General features: G+C 57.4%; 1 protein-coding gene across 1 annotated transcript; it reads left to right on the plus strand.

The window, feature by feature from the left end:
* Positions 1-10,650: 10,650 nt before the first annotated feature.
* MYL3 (myosin light chain 3) lies at positions 10,651-14,799 on the plus strand. The gene is made up of 7 exons (XM_004581414.4): positions 10,651-10,843; positions 12,982-13,009; positions 13,122-13,271; positions 13,403-13,576; positions 14,338-14,415; positions 14,515-14,557; positions 14,674-14,799. The coding sequence occupies exons 1-6, from the start codon at positions 10,706-10,708 to the stop codon at positions 14,541-14,543; spliced, it is 597 nt and encodes a 198-aa protein (XP_004581471.1). The 5' UTR covers positions 10,651-10,705; the 3' UTR covers positions 14,544-14,557; positions 14,674-14,799.
* The last annotated feature ends 5,113 nt before the right edge of the window (positions 14,800-19,912 follow it).

Consider the following 19,912-nt stretch of genomic DNA (forward strand, 5'->3'; position numbering starts at 1 on the left):
GGAGCCCCATAAAGCCTTTGGTACGCCCTGAGGTTCAGGGTGTGTGGATAGATGCCAAGCCTGGCTACTCCCCCCAGATCCAATGGGGACAGTGGATGGGGGAGCCCCAGTCAGGGGCTGACTCCTGAGCTGCCTTCAGGATGGTCCAGTGCAGTTGAGGACCCATAGGAGGGTATATGTGGAATAGAGCAAGTGTTCCTTCGCTGGTCCATACCTTCATCAGTGTTTCCTCTTGTGTCAGGCACACCCAGGGCAGGGCCTCATTGTCTCACACCAAGCTCCTGGTGGCGCATTCTCCAAGCCTGCTTGGGTCCAAGGTGAGCCTGAGGCTACTGTAGTGGCCCCGACCAGAGCCAACTTGCTTGTGGAGACCCTGCACATGGCCCTGGGGCTCCGCAGTGCTCATTGCACATCCCACTGAAGTAGGAATTGCCCTCTGTGTGCCCCAGCTGGCTCCTCTGACTCTTTCTCTTATTTGTTCCCATAGGTTGGATAAGTGATTGAAGGATGAGGTCTTTGGGTTGGCTTGCCCCAGGTGCCAGGTCCTTGGTGCTGCTTATCGCTTGTTATACTTGTTTCAAATGTTTTGCAAATGGAAGGTAAGCAATATTTAGCAGCAAAGGGCTGTGGCATGGGGGACATAGCCCAACCCTACCTCTCAGTTCCCCCAGCTAAAATGGGCTGCAGGTGGACACACCTCTGGCCCCCCTCACCTGGCTGTGAGTTTCCCATGCTGGGCAACCCTGAGGGCAGCCTCCCACCCCTACCCCATGGCATGGCAGGGAGGGGAGGAGAAAGCTCCACTCCACATCCCTTTTTGGTGTAGTCCCATATGTCCCTGGCAACCTGGCCAGCCAACCGCTGGGGACCCTGGCAGGGGCCAGAAGGGGCTTTCATTTCCTAGTTGCCTTCCGGGTGGGGTGTGACTTCCTGCTCCAGTGGCTGTAAAATGCCCAGAAGCCCCATGGGTCCCTGGTGTGGCTGGTCAGGGGGTACAGGGTGGGGGGGTACACGCCTCAGAATCCCCTCCTCCCAGGCGTGCTTGACACGTGTTTCCGCCGCTCCAGGCACGGGCTCCCGCAGCTGCTATTTATAACCTTTAAGAGCTCCTGCCGACTGCAAAGTTTTCTTAAACTCAAAATATCACAGAGGTCCCGGGCACGCGTTCCAGAGGCCGACTGGGCCCTGTGGTTAGCTGGGAGGATGGAGAGGGGGTCAGCTCTGTCGCCGGGACCTTGCTTGGGGAGACCCTATGTGGGGAACCTGCCATCCTGCTGCTCTAGCTCTGTTGGGGCTAGAGGGAAGCCTCTGTGTGGGTGGCCCTCGATCAGGCTGGGCCACAGGAGGCTGCCCTGTGCCATGTCTCTGGGCCTCAGTTCCTCTCGTGTACCACAAGGGAGTGTTGGCCGGGCTGGGGAAATGGACTGCTGGACATAGCAGGACATCTCTGGGTCTGGGGTTAGGCCTGGGACCGCGTGGCTGTCCAGAGCCCAGCACAGGGCATTGGCCCAGAGTGCACTGAGGACATTGATTGGCCTGGTCAGAGGGGGGAGTCATCTCGGGGGGTGGCAGGGAGTTTCTAAGACCACATGTGGGAATGCAGTGTCCCAGAGAGGGCCCCTGCTCATGCAGGCCTGGTTCTCTGAGCCTCCCACTGGCCATGGAAAAGGCTAAGGGACCGTTAGCAGAGAGCTGGAGGCCGAGTGGAAGTCCCAGGGCTACCAGGCACATGGCTGTGCTTAGCTCAGACACCCCCTTGATGTTGGAGGAGGCGTAATACCAGCCAAAGTTACATACCCAGCTCCCGCCTGGCCTGTGCCACTGCTGTGTCCCTGGGGCCCCTTTGCTCACAGGCCTAGGTGGACAGTACTGTATCCTGTGTGCTAAGCCTCTGCACCCCCAGCTTACCTGCAATCCTTCCCTGTGCTGTGGTGAGGATTGCAGGGCCAGGCGACTGGAGTGCTGACTTCCAGGCCATCCAGCACATCCTGTCCCCATCAGTAGCAGTCTGGCCCCACATAGCCAGCTCTGCCAGCCCCAGCCCAGTGAGCACGATTGAGGTCCAAGATGAAAATTCCATGGCCCCTCTAACTCAGGGCCCCACCAAACTCATCCTCCAGCACTAGCAGAAGGCTCCATGTGGCCTCCGTGGGTCCCCTGGCTGGACCACGCACACTTTGTGTGTGCTGGGCTGGCCCTGTGGGAGGCAGACCCGGCCCTCGGCTTACCTGGCCCCATGGCTCTGCGTAGCTGTGTCGTGGACACTTGTGTGAGCTCTGAGCTTCAGTCCCTGTGCTTTTCGCCAACTCCCTTCTCTGCCCGGGTGCTGCGGCTATATGCCCTTCAAATGTGTCCCCCTTTCTTCGAAGCTTTATTTCTGCAAGTGCACCACTCAGCCTCCAGCTGAGTGAGACCTTGGCTCCCCCATTCCAGGGTGTGCTGCCGATGCTGTCCTGGGACACTAAGTCCCGGTACAAAGCTGGTTCTCTTCTGTGGACCCAGAGTCTACCTTCTCCCTTACTGGGGGCCACAGTTACTGGGTGGGGCCTTGGAGCCCAAACACCCTGCCTGGCTCATCTCTCGGTTGCCACGGTGAAGCCCCTCCCTTTAGAGTCCCAGTTTCCTCATAGAGAGAAAGCAAAGCCCAGGGTCTGAGAAGGACTCTGCCCAGGCCTCTGGCAACATTCCTAACATCCACTGTCAGCAAAGTTCTCTTCTTGGGAGTGCTGAGACAAATTCACCTGACACAGCTGTTCAGAGGTCACGGAGCAGCCCCAGGACCCTACGAGGGGGATTTAAGCCCATCCTCAGACGGGAGGCCCAGGGTGGGCAGGGTAGAACTGCATCATCCCCTGGCCCAGGTGCCTTTTGCTGTGCCAGGTCAGCAGTCTCTGATGGGCTCAATGCTGGTTCCTTCTAATCTTCCGGAACCCCAAATACAATCACTTTGGGTGGGTGGGGTCTGATCCTGTTGGCTGTGGAGTGTGCCAGAGAGGGACTAAGGGGACTCACGCCCACCCCTCCCCCCAATGGGTGGGTGCAGGAATCCCCTTCCCCCCACCCAGGTCCTTCCTAGCTTATCAGTGGCATCCAGGGACAAGCCCTCTGTGTTCATGCAGAATTCCGGGCAGTTGTTCCCCCTGTTGATTCAGCTCTAATCTCCAGTCCTATTCCTCACTGAGACTTGGGAGCAAAGGTTAAGGCTGTGGGGGAAAGTATGGACTCAGGACCAAGGATGTCTCCATTGTACACCTGCTGAGCCAAACCAAACCCTCAGCCCATTGCTAAAGTGTCAACACTGAGATCCCCAAAGAGCAAGAGGCTCGCTCCCAGTTACCCCAATCTCTGTGTGGGGTGGGGGAACAATGCTTCGGTGTCTTCTAACATTCCTACTGCTCTCGAATGGTGTCTCCATCCCAAGAGCTCCTGCTCGGCAGCCCTGGCTCCAGAAACTTACACAGCTTGCCTTTGCAGTTCCCATTGGTGTACAGAGAGCTGGCAGCTGGCCTCACTCCTGCATGCTGCCCCAGAAACAGCCCTTGGGGAGATCATACCCCATTCCCAAGGTACCTGTGAATCCTCAATTTTCTGTAGGCTCCCTGCAGCCTGATGGGAACTTGCCGCCCTCCACCCCCCCCACACACCATTCTGCGCCCCCCTTTGCCTTCCCTCTGCTTGTCCCAGGGCCCCAGGATCTGGGAAAGGAATGGATCGGGAGCCTTCCAAAGAGTCCTTTCCCACGAGAGCTCAGCTCTGACCCCATCCTTATCTGGCCTGGATGCGCCAAGAACAACACAGATGCTGAGCCTGCGAGCCCCGAACCTAGGGGCTGGTGACCTCCCCCAGAGCAGCTGCTCTGCTGTAGCTGCTGTCCCCCGATTTGTGGACGGGATGTGGGTGGGGTGGCCCTCCAGGGGCCTGGTGGAGAGGGCACTGGGGAGGCCTTGAACACCTGGACACACATGTGCAGGGTTCTCCAACGCCTTCTGCCTTCAGCTCGGCACACGCACACTTTGGTGTGATTCTGGTTGGCTTCAGTGTTGACCAAAAGCAGACCAGGCGTGATGGATAGATAGAGGTGGAGTGACAGCACCCAGGGATAACGGCCGACACAGAGAGGCTGCTGAGTCTGCCGTGTGTGTGTGTGTGTGTTTAAAACACAGTCCCTCCAGGCAGGTGGGTGGCTAGGTACATAAATACTCATACAGGCAGGTACGGGAATTGGCCCTTACTATTCCTGGCTGGGGGCTTGGCCATTTTTAATGCAGGCTCCACACTCTGGGCCACACGGGGCTTTTGTGTGGCCACAGCAGGGAGAGGCACAGCTGGCAATGGGTGGAGCAGAGTGGGGGACAGACCTGGGTCTGGTGGGTCCCACAGCTGGGTGGGGTCTGGAAAGGGACAAGGAGTCCTGTGCAACCGGCACTGCCTTACCTTACCTCATGTCCCCCCTCACGGCTTCACCTCCACCAGTCACCCCCCACACCGTCCTCCTTCTTGTCACTGTCATAACTGCTCATACATCCTGCTCTGCCGCCCACTCCAGGTCCGCTTGGGGCTACTTGAGCATGAGCGAGAGGTTGGAGGACTTTGCCTCATACTGGCTTGGTGCTGTGGTTAAGGGCAAGGGGACAGTGGCCGTGCACTGAACAGTGACATCATTCGTTAGGCTAACTGGTCCCTAATCCAGGCCAGCCACCCTCCCTCTGTGCCTCTGCAGGTTTCTGAATCTTTCTCCACCTCTGTCTCTGTCCTGCTGTCTATTCCACGGTCGGGGTCCTGAGCTCCAGTTTCTCCGGCCTGGCTCTGGGGAGCCAGTACCTCCTCCCTGGGCCAGCGTGAACTCTTGCCAGAGACAGTCGGTCCATCCAGTCAAACAACTACTCAATTCAGACTGCTCGTCTGACTGACGTTGTTTTTTTTTTTTTTTTTTTTTCCCGCCTGCTAAATTTACTTGCATTTTTTGGCTGAATTGGCCATTCAACAGAGGTTGTGTCCACATGCCCCCACCCCACCCACGCCAACAGATGAACAGGCTCCCAGACAGCCCCAGGCGCGCTCAGAGCCACGCGTGGTCCCAGCCCGGTGCCCACAGGGACGCACACAAGGCTCCACGCCTGCACACGCTCACACACGTGGCCCCTTGGCCCCCACAGAGACTTGCACACACTCATCCAATCCCACACATATTCCCAGCAGTGGCTGTATACCCTTGTGTATTCAAGGAAGACGGAGGATGAGGCACGGGGCAAAATCGAGGCAAGGGAAGGGAAGAGCAGGGTCCAGGGTTTGGAATCCAGCAGAGCCCCGGGTGGGTGTCCTCTGCTCTGAGGCCAGCTGGTGTTGGGGCACCCTCCTTCCTCCTTCGTCAGTGCCTCCAGGTGGGGTTTCTGGTCATCTCAGGCCACTGCTGAGTCCCTGCAAACCTCAATCGTAGCTCCCAGACCCCAATCCTAAAAGGGGACTCTTTTTTTTTTTTCTTCCAAGGACAATAAATATTTGCTCTTTGGGAGACTGCTGGTGGGAGAGTACAGGGTTTGGCCCAGTGGCAGGGAATGTCCAGGGCCGTGCAGGAAGGCCACAGGCCATGTGGTGGGTGGGGGAGGGGCTGGGCCCCTGTCTGGAAGCTAGAGTACCAGGCAGAGCTGGGACTGATCGGCTCAATTCTTCCCTGCCCTCTGACCCCAGCTCCAGACCTCAGCTTTCTCAGCTTCCATTTCAGACCTCGTTACCCCAAGCCTCACTCTGTTTCTGCCTCAACCCACCCCTGCCAGCCCCCTCTCATTTGGCACTCAGCGTGCGAGGCCCAACTTGGATTCTCAAGTCGCTGGGCCAGAGAAGGGGGTTCCGTGTCCCAGATACATTGTGGGTTCCCCCAGACCAGATGCCCTCTGGGAAGGACCTCTGCCCATGGACTATATAACTGTAGACCAGGGCTGTGCCCTCCTTCCATAATGGAGGAAGCCTGGCCAATGCTGTCCCCATCCTGTCCCCCACAAGGCCCTGGAGGCCCCTGCTTGCCATCCCTCCCTCATGCTGAATTGGGCTCCCAAATATAGCGGCCGTGGTCACAGCCGGCCAGGACACCACAGCCCCAAGCGTCAGTCCTGGGCTGGGATCAGAGGGGCAAGAGCTGATTATAGGTCCCTGGGCCAAACCCAGGACTCGCCTGCCAGCCCGCTGGGCCCTGCCACCCCCACCCTTGGAACCACAAGATTGGAGCATCTGGTCCCCGTCAGCACAGTGGGCAGAGGGAGGGGCCTGAGAGTTGTGCTTGGCCTGCCCGAGGAGGACAGAGTTGTCTGTGTGTAGTGTGGGGGCAGCCTTGGTGGTGGTGTGGGGGCAAGGCAGAGACTGTCCTCCGAGCCTGGGTCCGCTGAACTGTACCCGCGGCCATTGTACAGGTGAGGACACTGAGGCCAGGAGGAGCAGGGAACAGCCAGGGTCCCGGGAGTGCAGGGAAGCCTTGTGCCTCCGCCTGCCTCGAGTAAGCGAGCACACTTTTCCCATCTTTCACGGCCTGGGGCTGTGCCTCCGGGAAGCGGGCCACATCCTGTTGGTGGCAGAGCAGTCTTGCCGGGAAGTCCTCCTTGGAGTCAGACTTCCACCCCAGCTTCCAGAGCTGTGGGACGGTGCAGCAGTGCTTCTCCTGGTCCTCGTGGCTGCCTCGTGACATCTCCAGCCTGGGCTGCCCCGGGGGCAGCAGCCCTCGTCCCACCGCTGGACTGTGGGCCTCCAAAGCTGTGTGGCCGAGTGGCCCTAGGAGCCCCATGTAGACATGGACATGCATGCATACCCTGGTGGGCAGCTGCAGCCACGGGGTCTCCAGGACCTGCTGCGAAGCAACATCTGACCTACTTCTAAGGCTCTGGGTCTGGCGCAGGCCGCGTTCTTGACTCCTCCGGGAAGTGTGGGCCTGCATCCCAGCCCGGAGGCTGTGGGCCAGGAGGGGCGTGCCCGGACGGGCCAGGGCTGCCTGCGGAGCCTGTGGCCTGGGGATGAGGGCACGTGGGCAACCCGACCCCTACCTCTGCCTCCTGGACCCAAGGGACAGCTGGTTCTCGCCTCTGCCCCCTCCATGGAGATGCCATGCTCTGCCAGGGTGAGGGGTGTTCCTGGGAAATTTGCCAAGCGCCCACCCAGCTATTTGCTAGGAGGGAGAGGCCTGGCTTTGTTTGCACACTGGGTGACAGGCAGTATTGATCTGGGTATTCACCAGCCATAGTCCTGGGTCTGGAGACCTGGGTCCTGGGTTTGATTGACAACTCTGAATTCTGGGTTTGAGATCTGAACTTAAGGTTAAGCAAGCTGTGGATTTGGCCTCCTGGGATGTGGAGTTTGGGATGCCGGGACCTGGGTCTGGGGCCCTAGGAGAGTCTAGTCCTGGATTTTTGGGCTATGGGTTCTGAATTTGGGGTTCAGATTGTGAGGTCTAAGCCTGGGGTTTGAGTCTAGGATTCTGCATTCCAGGTCAGGATCCTGGTTGCCGGTTCTGCAATCCAAGAGCCAGAGGTCGGATCCCATCCCTTCTGCGCCCCCTACTGGTCGGCTGTCAAGGACCGGAGGTTGTCCGTATCCTGAAGCCTGGCAAGGTCCGGCCAAGGGCTCTGGGGTAGTGGCAGGTGGAGAAGCCTGAACCGAACTGGGTTTGGGGCAGCTGTTGTCTGCACTCCTGTCCTGGGGTGCCCTCTGCGGTCCCCAAGCATCTGTCAGCCAATTGGCAAAACTCTGCACCCCGCAGATAGGATTTGGCAGATCTCTCTGGGAAAGGTGTGATTGTTGAGCTGTTTAGGACCTTCGTGTGTTGAACGTTGACTAAGGGCCAGTTGTGTACACCAGCTCTGGGGACAGATAGCCATGGAAGAAAAGAACTACTTCCTGGCACTGCTGACCCTGAGGCAGGGAGGAGACATGTATGGAAGTGGGCAGGAGGTGGTGAGTGACAGAGGGGGCAGAGGGAGCTGGCCCAGGGTCGTTTGAGGTGTGGTGCTGGTCGGGGACGACATATCACTGAGACCAGGTAGTGATAGGGAGCAAGGGTCTATGGGGGAGGACAAAACTTGGGGACATGGAAGGGAGCGGCTGGGACAGGAAGATCCTAGACAGAGGCCAGTGTCCACCTGCTTCAATTCACAGGCCTTTCAAGGGTAGGGTGCACATCTTCCCCTTGGCTGAGGGGCATGAAAGGGAAGGTGATGGTCCCCAGAGAAGATTCTGGAACAGGGTTCAGATACCTTCTCTCCACTCACCAGGCCCCACCACAGGCTCTCAATCCTCCTTCAGGGTATCGACTCCAGACTGGGACCTGGGGGGGGGGGGGGAGAGGGCAGTGCCAGGGCTCCCTGGGACCTATACTTGTACCCACCGACACCTGCCCCTGTGTGGCCATCTGTCTCACTCTTGGCCTGTGACAGCTAGTGCTGAAGGCAAATAAATGGAACAGGCCCCAGCAGGGGTGTGGGAGTTGGGGGATGCAAGGGGTGCCTATGGGTCCCTGCTGGGCTGGACTGGGCAGTGGTGAGAGCTCGGAGGGGGTCCTGCGGGTGAGCCCTCAGGCACCGTGAGAGTGCTCAGAACCACAACTCTGCTGCTAGACGCCCAGCTGCAGCCTCCTGCGACTGAGCCCTAGCGAGGCAGCAAACCTACCTCAGGAAACAGTGTCCCCACCGCAGAGCCACTTCTTCCTTGTACATGTGGACTCTGGACCAAGACACTCCCTGTGCCTGACACCTATAGGGAGAGGGAGGGAGATGCTTCCTGAGCCTGCCCACTCCAGTGACAGACCTGGAAACCGGTGCCCGAGCACTCAGCTGCTCAGTTCTGGGGTGCCAGGGGACTCTGGGTGACCCTAAAGGTGTCCTCTGTCCTGGGCCTCCATTCCCCCTTGGTCTTACTGGCTATGTCTGTGGGTGGCTGGGAACCCCTAGACGACATCCCACGTTGGTGGGCCTGAAGGTCAGCGGGCCTGGGCACGGCTGGAACAGAGGGCCACTCGAGGTCCCTCCCTGGGTGTGTGTGTGTCCCTGCCACCCGCCTCAGGCTGTCTTCTCCCCTGCGGTATTTCTGGCAGTCTCTGCGGACCCTCCCCCCTACCCTTGCTTTCTCAATACTCTTGCCAAACATCTGGAAGGAAAGTGAAAAACTTGCCCCCTCCAGCCCCGGATGCTGTCAGATTTCCAGATGTGGGGTGTTCTGCCCTCCAGATGATGGCAAGAATGTGTGCCAGGCGGGGCAGGGGGCAGCCCTGAACCCACGTCCCCATTCTGTGGGGCTGATTGACCGGAAGACAGAGACCCAGAAACCCCCTCAGAAAGGACATGGTGTGCCTCCAGGGAAGGGCCCTCTCTTCCCCCTCCCCAACCCTGGGACATCCCTTGGGGCCTGGGTGGGTGGGGGAGTGCTGCCTCTGAAGTCTCTATCAAAGGCTGCAGGCCTTAAAAATAACCAGGAACACCTCCCCCCCATCCCTGCAAGGATGCGGGGTAGGGGACAGAGCCCAATGTGTCTGCAAGATGTTCCCGCCCTCCCTGCCTTGTGCTGGAAATGCCTCTCCCACTCCCCAAAGGATGGCCCACTGGACTGTACCATCTCTGCCATCTCCGCCGCCTGCCCTGAGCTTGGGCACAAAGGGGTCAGGAACAGGGCTGAGCCTGTTGGAGCGGACCTGAGGGACAAATCCTGCCCGGACCCTTGGGATTCCTTGGTGCTGCAGACCTCTCTCTGCAACCTGCACTCCTGCAGGGTCCCTGTGTGAAGTGTCCTCAGAGAGAAGCAGGGGCCCGTGGGAACAGTACGTTGAGAGAGCTTCCTGGAGGAGCGGGTGGTGGGGCCCAGTGTTGATTTATCCACAGAGGAGGGGCAGGCAGCAGAGGGTGGAGTGTTGTGCCTGCAAGGGTCTGGGAGGACTCAGGCCCCCTAGAATATGCAGGAAGGGCAAGGAGGGGGCCATGGGATGCCAAGTCTGAGGGCCAGCCATACAGGAGCTCCCCAGCAGTACCCTTTCCTTGCTGTGTGGCCCCAGAAACCCTGGGACCCGCAGCGAGGCCTCCGCTGCCTGCTGTGACCAGACGCTCACATAGGCACAAAGAGATCCAGACATAAACACGGCAGCCACACTCGCAGGCATGCAGACAAGGGTGCTGTGGATGGCAACTTCAGCCCCACACTCAGGGAAGATAGTACAGACCCCTCCCTTCCCCCACAGGCATGGACACACAGATGTACACTCAGATGCACCGCCTCTCCCCAGGGACTCAGACACAGATGTGAGGACCCCCATGAGCACATAGGAAGTGCGTTGAATGCCAGGGTGCCCTTAGGCAATCCTTTCCACCTCCACTGCACCTGGCACACATGTAGTCCCACCATTGGTACCTATAGAGGGCTGCAGGAAGGTGCGGTGTCTTGCCTGGAGTGTGTGAATGGTGTGTTCAGCCGTGGCCTTGGCTCCCCTTCCCGCGCCTGCCCAACAGGTGACTGGGAGGAATGGAGAGCCCTCCCCACCATCCATTCCTGGGCCTAGAACAATGCCCTCCCCAGACCCCAAAATAGCCCCTGAGCTGAGCCAATGTCCTTTTATGGCCCTGTCCCTATTGTGCCCTGTGGGGTGGGGCCGGGGTCAGGAGAGCAGGGGCAAGATAAAGGGCCGGGCACACCTACCCTGTCTGCACTTTCTCTCAGTGTCCTCTGCCTGCTTGTGGTTCCCATGGCCCCCAAAAAGCCAGACCCCAAGAAGGATGAGGCCAAGGCCGCCCCGAAGGCAGCGGCTCCGGCCCCCGCTCCCGCTCCTGCTCCAGAGCCCGAGCGCCCCAAGGAGGCCGAGTTTGATGCTTCCAAGATCAAGGTGGGTGTTGGGGCTGGGATGGCACGGGGGTCCCAGGGGTGGTCTTGATCAGGCTCCTCAAGTCAGCCTTGAGCTGAAACCGAATGCCTTGGTGCAGGCTTCAGACAAGCTGAGCTTGCACCAACCACTGAGGGAGCAGCTGTGGGGACTCCCACACCCCAGTGCCACTGAATGTCCAGTGCCCTTGAAGGAGGAAGTTCAGGCTGGGGTCTGGAACAATGTCTTTCTAGAAGCTGATTCTGCCTTGCCTTTCTAAACTTCCCATCCTAGAGGCATCCTAAAGCCAGTTGTCCTTCTCTAACCCCAGTATCCAGGTGGAGATGATCCTTGATGAGCTGGGATGGGGGTTGGGGTGAGGTCAGAGGAAGACCCCTAGGGAGAGGGGGTGGGAAGAATAGGTAGCAGGGCCATGGGGCGCACTCACCCCTGCAAGGTTACTGAACCCAGGGCTGGTGGAGCCCTCCTCACGTGTTTTTAGGTAAGGGAAATTGAGGCACAGGCTGGGAAACAGTGTCATGAAATCTGTGCAGAAGGCAGACTGTGGAGCTGCAACCAGTAGCCCCAAGAGACCTGCCTGGCTGGGAAGTTGTCCCTAGAGTCTAAAATGGGAGGACGAGCCATGACGGCCACCTGTGGCATCTGCATAGCGGCACGCACCCCATGTACTGCCCGCTCCTTGCACTTAGCTGGCCACCATCCACTGCTGCCTTGGCTGCCTCCCGAAGGGCCCTGCTGAGCACACCCTGCCCCTACCCCCCCACTCCAACACTCAACTGCCCAGGCTCACTTCTCTTTTCCAGTCATGCCCCCTGAGACAAGAATTCAAATTGCAGCTTGGCTCCATCTCTGTGATCATGCGCTTCCACACTGCTGTTTAATGCTTGGTTTTCTGAGCTGTGAAATGGGACCATCTCCCACTCTCCCCACAACCCCAGCCCTAGTGCAGAGCTGCCAGGAATCCTTCCAAGCTCATGGGCCTCAGAGGTGGCTCCTTCTCTGGCCACCCCACGTTCCCACGCTCGTGCCTTGCCCATGGTGGCATCATGCAGTGTCTGTGGGCACAGACTCTGCTCTGAGGGGCTGGGATGGAGTGAGAGCCTTCCTCCGCCCCTCCCATCATGGCTGGCAGGTGAAAGGCAGGCAGGCCGTGCTGGGAGCCCAGGGAACCTCGTCTCAGCAGGATTCTTGGCAGACAGAGCACTGAGAAAGCCAGGAATGGAACTGCTCTTCCTCACACTGGGTGGAGCCAAAAGCCACGAGGGACAGCCAGGGCAGGGTGGCAGGGACAGGTGTCCCCTTGCACTGTGTGCCCTGGGGAGCTTGTTGGAGCTCCTTGGAAGCACGGAGGAGTGAGGTGCCAGCCGTGGTCCCTCCCCTGAACTTTTTCCTTGTGTGATTTTGACCTTGGGACAAGTGACTACAATGTTAAAAATAGACTTGATATCGGGTGAGGAGGGGGACACTGGGTCCCAGGAGGCCTCCTGACCGCCAAGTGGCCCTGATGTGGACTCAGTAAACACTGCCCCGGCTCTGAGCTATGCTGGCATAGTGATGGTAAGGAACGGGGGGGAGTGCTGCTGTGGGACCCACAAGGTGTGGGATATGAGTGTAGGTAGGGAGTGCAGGTGGCTCTATGAGGGGCCAATACCTACATACAGATACACACACACACACACACACACACACACACACACGTTGCTGTGCAGACACAACCCCCTGGCCTGTAGCCTCCTGCTTACTCTGCCTCCCAACCGGAGATTCCTGTTTCACTCATGTCAACAGTCCTGGCCACGGCGCCCCTGACCCCAGGCGGGCCAACCCAGAAGGTTCTGGTCTCACACGGTGGCGTGTCTACAGCTAGAGGCGTCAGGCAAGGCCCACCTGGGCTGAGGCTTCGGGATGCTGGGGCTCTTTAGCAGCACCCGAGCCACAGCCTCCAGGTAGCACACTCTGCATTCACACAGGTTGGGGAGGTGGAGAGGCCTGGGGAGGCAGCGAGGTCTATCCATGCACCTGGCAGTGTACGCTGGAGTGCTGGAATGGGCTGGGGCTGGCGCTGGCCACTCTGGGACCCCAGGAGGAGGCTCGGCTTTACTCTCTGGGTCAGGTACTCAGAGACTTCTGGGGTTTCTTTTCAGATTGAGTTCACGCCGGAGCAGATTGAAGGTGAGCAAGGTTCAGGAGGTTGCAGGATTGGGTTCTGGAAGTGGACGGGGATCCTGCTAGTGGTGTGGGGGCAGGGGATGGGCACCACCTGCTAACTGCCATCTCCCGGCAGAGTTCAAGGAAGCCTTCATGCTGTTCGACCGCACACCCAAGGGTGAGATGAAGATCACCTATGGGCAGTGCGGAGACGTCCTGCGGGCGCTGGGCCAGAACCCCACACAAGCTGAGGTGCAGCGGGTCCTGGGGAAGCCCAAGCAAGAAGGTAGTGTACCTGTCCCAAGACCCAGCACTCCACATACAACCCAGGGTGTGGGGTCTGCCTGGGGCAACATGAGAGCCCACACCGCCTCCCCACCCCCGCCGCCGGGGGTTCTTGGGGCTGTCTCTGGGCAGAGCTCAACACGAAGCTGATGGACTTCGACACGTTCCTGCCCATGCTCCAGCACATTGCCAAGAACAGGGACACGGGCACCTATGAGGACTTCGTGGAGGGGCTGCGCGTCTTTGACAAGGAAGGCAACGGCACAGTCATGGGTGCAGAACTCCGCCACGTGCTGGCCACTCTGGGTGAGGGCAAACTCTGTCCACTCCCTGCACCCTGCCAAGGGTCACAGCAGGGCCTGTGTCTCTGGAGCAGGATGACATAGTCATCAAGTAGGTGTTAGCACAGTTCATGGAACCCAGCGGCTCCAGGTTGGGGTGGGGGACAACTGTGGGGGAAAGGGTAGGAAAGGTGTAGGGGGACCAAGTTGGTCCTGGATCAGGTTCCATGGCTGGAGCTCTTGGGTAGTGGAATAGGGGCCTCCTGACCTCCTCCGGGGGCCCTGGGTATCCCTGCCACTCACACCCTCACCTTCAGGGCTTGCTGTTGCACGGACCAAGCACTGACCATGTACAGCCCCACGTCGCCCTCTGGAGGAGGCTGCAGGGAGGGATACTTCGGTAGCTGCTCTTTGCAGGGCGGAAGGGGCCCTGCCACCTGGAGGGGGGGGGCAAATGGGTGGTCCTGAACCTTCCCCAACCATTCCCCAAGGTTCCAAGTGCCAATCCTTAGGCCGTTTTCCCCAGAGAAGTGGGGGCCTCTCTTCCTTCTGGGGGAGAGATCCTCTGGAAGCCCAGTAGCAAAGGGAACAGCACTTGTAGAGCAGGAAGCCCAGGCTTAGAGGAGGCACAGGCGTATACCTGGAGCCCTGCCAATTCTTCACTGGTCATGGGTTCCTGAAGCTTCTGCAATGGGGGTGAGGGCTGGGGTCTTGTGAGCAAAGCCCATCCTCTCTGACCCGTCACACTTGCAATGCCAACTCAGCCTGCTCCTCCCACCCTGCCAGGTGAGAGGCTGACAGAGGATGAAGTGGAGAAGCTGATGGCGGGCCAAGAGGACTCCAATGGTTGCATCAACTACGAAGGTGGGCTTGACACAAGCGGGGGTCGGGGGGCCTGCAGGGAGGAGGCTGATGCTCTTGGTCATCCAGTGCTGAAGCCCTAGCCCCTCCTTTTCTTTCCAGCCTTTGTGAAGCATATCATGGCCAGCTGAGCCTCTCAGCTAAGGTGAGAACCTCACCATTTCCACTTCCAGCCAGACCTACTACACCACCTCCCCCACCCCTACCTTCAGCTCCACGGACTGGATGGGCCGGGTGACCTGTAGCTGCCTTTGCCCGCAGGGAGTCCAGGAGGCCTCGCGGGGGACAGTTCAACTTCACGCATGCTGCTGACACCAGAAACCAGGGGAAGGAGCCCGGGAGAGGAAGAGCACCGGGATCCCTGTGCAAGCCTTCAGCCCTTCGACATTGCACCAAGGTTGTCTCTGGCCCTGTAGGCTTAGCTGAGACTATAACCCTGTCTCTGCGAGCCTCATAAATAAATGGCTTCCTTCTTTCTTCTTTTCTTCTATCCTGTTTTCCTTCATCCTCTGTAATTTTCTTTCCTTACTAAGATTTATGTGTGTATTTGAAAGGTAGAGTTACAGAGAAACAGAAGGAAGGAGGGAGAGTGGTGAGAGAGAGAGTGCTTCCCACCCACTGGGTCACTTCACAAATTCCTGCAACAGGCAGAGCAGGGCCAAGGCAAAGCCAGGAGTCTGGAACTCCATTCCGTTTTCTCGTGTGGGTCCAGACACTCATCTTCTGCTGCCCTCCCAGGCACGTTGGCAGAAAGCTGTATTGCAAGTCGTGCTGGGATATTGGGATGTTGGAGTTGGAGGATTAACTTGTTATGCCACAGTGTTGGCCCATCTTCCTTGCTCTCTTCTCTCCTCTCCTTGTCTCTTTGGCTAACTCTGCAAACCCTCCAGTCCATTGTATTTGTCAACTTTTCCTTACCATAACCCAATATTGTGACAGATGACTTTAAAAAGGTGATTCCACTCCCACTTTTGGAGGGTGACAGTGCCAGCAGCACAGTGCAGGCTCTGGCAGGGTCCCTCTGGCAGAAGGTGGAGCTCATGGGGCTGTGAACAGATCCTGAGCCTGGAACCTAGGGAGAGGTGGGGAGGGCCTGGCTCGCTGCTGCCTTTGTAGCTAATCTCAGGAGAGTTACCTAGTGACCGGAGGCCCCATCTGTTAAAGGTTACATATGTCACCTCCCAGGACCACCACCCAACCTGGGGACCACGCTTGTAGCATATCAACTCTTGCAGATACCCAAAGCACATCCAAATCGCTCAGATGCTGGGGTGGGAGTGGGGTTGAGCTGGGCGGTGCCTGGTCCTCCTCCTCTCTTCTGGACGTGGCAGCTGTGCTGCCCCCCTCCCACTAACGAACAGCTGCCTTGTTTAGCCCTTGGGTATGACAGGGCACTGGCCCAGAGGTACCTTGTCGCAGGTCTGGGAGCCGAGGCCAGTACCAGGAGTGCTTGGCCCGAGTCCCCCTGGGAATGGGTGGCTTTGGAGAGGCAGACTTTGTCATTAAGCCAGCAGAGTTGAAGGGGCCTCAGCTCCTGCCCGGTCTCAGGTGGGGGAAACTGAGGCACTCTGCTTGTAGCGTGATCCTTGGCCAGTGTCTGTGTCCACCTGCCGTGGGTTCCTGAGCAGGAGACCATGTGCATCCCCATGCTGTGGTGAGTGGAGAGGCACATACCTCCTGCCACCCCTACCCAAGCCTCACACCCAGGGTACTGAAGCCAACGGGAACAGTGAGGGAAGGCTTCCCAGAGAAAGAGGGGGCACACAGCTCCAATGGGGGGATAGAGCAACCTGTTGCAGATAGGCCAGGGTTGGATCCCTGGGGAAAACTGAGGGCTCAGAGTAGAGAGAACACACCGGGTGTGAAGCCACTTGCAGGCCAAGAGGTCAGGTGTGCTTGGGTGGCCTGATGGGGTGTGAGTGTGTCTGCTTGAGTGGTGGATGACAGCAAGGTCAAGGGCCTGGCTGTGCATGTGCGAGAATGGCGTGTGAGTGGATGTGGGGACCTTTGTCCTAGAAGTCTTGGCATTTGCCTTTCACTCACCACGTATTAAACACCGGCTGTGTGCAGGGCTCTGTTCCAGATGATAGGACCGCTGCAGGGGCAGGGCTCTAGGACCTATTGTCCTCACTATGAAGTGTCCAGCTGAGCAGGGATGTGCAGGTGGGAGTTACTGAGCCCTGTGCGTGCACGTGTGTGTGTGTGTATGTGTATGAGGCCAGGGGTGGTTGACATCTTTCTTTTTAAAATTTTTTTTCCAATTCAGAATTACTTATTTTATTTATTTGAAAGACAGAGTTCTATAGAGAGAAGGCAGACAGAGAAATTTTCCATCTGTTGATTCACTCCCCAGATGGCTACAACAGCCGTGGCCGGGCCAGTCTGAAGCCAAGAGCCAGCAGCCTCATCTGAGTCTCTCATGTGGATGGCAGGGACCCAAGCACTTGGGCCATCTTCCACTACTTTCCCAGGCACATTAGCTGGGGAGCTGGATCAGAAGTGGAGCAGCTGGAATACCTGTTGGTGCCCATATGGCATGCTGGTGCTGCAGTTTGCTGCTTAACTGGCTATGTCAGCACTGCCGCTTTCTCTCTCTCTCCTTCCTTCCTTCCTTCCTTCCTTCCTTCCTTCCTTCCTTCCTTTCTTTCTTTTTTTTTCTCCCAAGGATGTATTTATGTGGGCATAGTATTGTGGCATAAGCCTTTCACATAAGTAAATATATCTTTTAAAAAGTAATTCCTTATTTGAAAGGGCGAGAGGGAGAGAGAGACAGTCTTCCGTTCACTGGTTCACTCCCTAAATGACCACATTGGCCAGGGCTGGACTAGGTTGAAGCCAGGAGTCAGAACTCCTTCCAGGTTTCCCACCAGGATGACCCAAGTCACTCAGGCCAATTTCTGCTGCTTTCCCAGGTGCATTAGCAAGCAACAGGATTAGGAGTCGAGTAGTGGAACTTGAACCCATGGTCTTATGAGGTGAACACATTGCAAGCAGTGGCTTAACCTGCTATGCTAAACATTGGCCCCAAAGAGTTAAATGATGGGGATCAGGGGTTATCTGAGAAGGTGATGGTTAGGTAGAGATTTAGAGGAGAGGTGATAATATTCAGAATCGATCTTTAAAAACAAAACAAAACAAAACAAACGAACGAGGAAAAAAAAAAAAAAACTCCTGTACTCAAAATACCCCTGGTAATGCAAGACCTTTCTCCAAGGAAGATGCATGGCCACATAAATCATTAAGAGCAAGCCTCGGGCCTGGTGTGGTAGCCTAGCGGTTAAGGTCCTTGCCTTGGCAACGCCGGGATCCCATATGGGAGCTGGTTCTAATCTTGGTGGCCCCATTTTCCATCCAGCTTTCCCATCCAGCTCCCTGCTTGTGGCCTGGGAAAGCAGTTGAGGACGGCCCAATGCCTTGGGACCCTGTGCCTGCATGGGAGACCTGGAAGAGGCTCTGGGCTCCTGATTTCGGATTAGCTCAGCTCCAGCCATTGTGGCCGCTTGGGGGGGGAATCACCGGACAGAAGATCTTCCTCTCTGTCTCTCCTCCTCTCTGTATATCTGACTTTGCAATAAAAGTAAATAAATCCTAAAGTAAAAAAAAAGAGCAAGCCCCTAGAAGCAGGCAGAGACCTGCGCTCCACACACTGCGTGTGGGAATGTCAACCCTGGAAGCCAGCATGGCCATTTCCATAAATGCCAAGTGGGCAGCTTCCCTAAACCCAGCATCTCCTGGCTCTACACCAGATGCCCTCGAAAGCAAGATGCCTGCAGATGTTTGTGGACCCAAGTTCAGGGCAGCATTGTCTACAACCCGCATGTCCGCTGCGGGTGAATGGGGAAACACCACTTAGCACATGCCAGTGTGTGTGAGGGCTGGTGTTTGGCCCTGTGGCTAAGGTGACCACACTTCACACCCAAGTACTTGGATTTGACTTTCTATTGCAGCTCCTGGTTCCAGTTTCTTGTTAATTTGGACTTTGGCAGGAAACAGGGAATGGTTCAGGAGTTGGGTTACTGTTACCTGCGTGAGAGACTTGGAATTCTGGGGTCTCCATTTCTGGACGTGGGCATTTGGGGAGTGAACCAGCAAATGGCAGTTTGCTCACTCTGTCTTCTCTCTGTGTGTCTTTCTCAACTGTCAAATAAACAAAAATTTTCCAAGTTAAAAAATCAGGATACTTCAAAAATGCTAGGAAAAACAGAAATTTTTGTAAATATTTATTCATTTTTATTGGAAGGTCAGATACACAGAGAGGAGAGGCAGAGAGGAAGATCTTCCATCCATTGATTCACTCTCCAAGTGACTGCAATGACTGGAGCTGAGCTGATCCAAAGCCAGGAGCCAGGAGCCTCCTCGGGGTCTCCCATGTGGGTGCAGGGTTCCAACGCCTTAGGTCATACTTGACTGCTTTCCCAGGCCACAAGCAGGAAGCTGGATGGGAAGCAGGAATGCTCGGATTAGAACCAGAACCCACATGGGATCCCAGCGCATGCAAGGCGAAGATTTTAGGCTACCGCACTGGGCCCTTGGGTTGGTTTTGAAAAGTGCTCTACAGCATCTCGTCTTGGGATTGGGGACTGACTTGTTGGTGTCTTTCCTTTCTGGGTCTGGGTTGGGGAAATGGTGTGGTCTGCCTTGCAGGGTTTGCCACCAGAGCAGCAGCAGCAGTGTGCACAGTCTGGCTGCTAGGGCAGGACCCAGGTGTCTTCCACCTTGTTGCGTTGGCCTTGGCCAACAGGGATGACTAAGTCTGAGTGCTTGTGGGATCTTGCTGGGCTCTGGCCATCCTCTCCTGCCCCGTTAGGCTCCACCCCCAGAATGCCAAGCCGGATGTCACCTGGTATAACCAACACACTTGTCAGCAGTCCCTTGCTTCTACCTGCCCTGGCCACCTCCTTGCAGGCTCCAGGACTGCTAAGCTCCCCTGCAAAGATCTCCAAGGGCTGCTCCATGGGACTGGGTAGCCTCAGCCGTTTTTGGACTGGAGCCGTGAGCTGGAATGGCACCTGCTCTCCCTTCATTTCCAGGCCGGAAGTGACCCTGTCTTTAAGTTCACAGGGTCTCTCAAGAATGTCTGCCCCTCCTCCAGTCCCTGCAGGACTTCGAGCACTTCTTGTGGCTTCCCTGGGTCTTGGGAGCTCCCCTGCTTGGCTTGGCAACGGAGGGGAGCAACCCTCACTCCTGCTGTGACCCTCTGCAGTCAGCTTCCCTACCCGTGCAGTCTGAGGCTACCGGCTTGGTGTGGCTAGTGGGGGCGGGGCCAGGGCTATTGCCTCCCACCTGTGGAGGCTCATTCCAGCTGGGCTGTGTCTGTCTTACCTGGTAGATTGATGGCCTAACTGTTCAAGACACCCGTCCACATCCTGCAGCAGAGGGTTCGGTACCTACTTCAGCCTCTGCTAATGCACACTCTGGGAGGCAGTGCGGATGGCGGAAGTGGCTGGGTCTCTGCCACCTACATGGGAGACCTGAACTGAGTCCCTGACTTTGGCTCTGA

The sequence above is a fragment of the Ochotona princeps genome, chromosome 21 (genome assembly GCF_030435755.1).
Source record: "Ochotona princeps isolate mOchPri1 chromosome 21, mOchPri1.hap1, whole genome shotgun sequence".
Taxonomy (NCBI): domain Eukaryota; kingdom Metazoa; phylum Chordata; class Mammalia; order Lagomorpha; family Ochotonidae; genus Ochotona; species Ochotona princeps.

Bases quoted from the DNA above. Each gene is read 5' to 3' on its own strand.
- MYL3 (XM_004581414.4), top strand. From the start codon at position 10,706: ATGGCCCCCAAAAAGCCAGACCCCAAGAAGGATGAGGCCAAGGCCGCC. The intron at 13,577-14,337 runs GTGAGGGCAAAC...CCACCCTGCCAG, and splicing joins CCACGTGCTGGCCACTCTGG to GTGAGAGGCTGACAGAGGAT. The intron at 14,416-14,514 runs GTGGGCTTGACA...TTTTCTTTCCAG, and splicing joins TGGTTGCATCAACTACGAAG to CCTTTGTGAAGCATATCATG.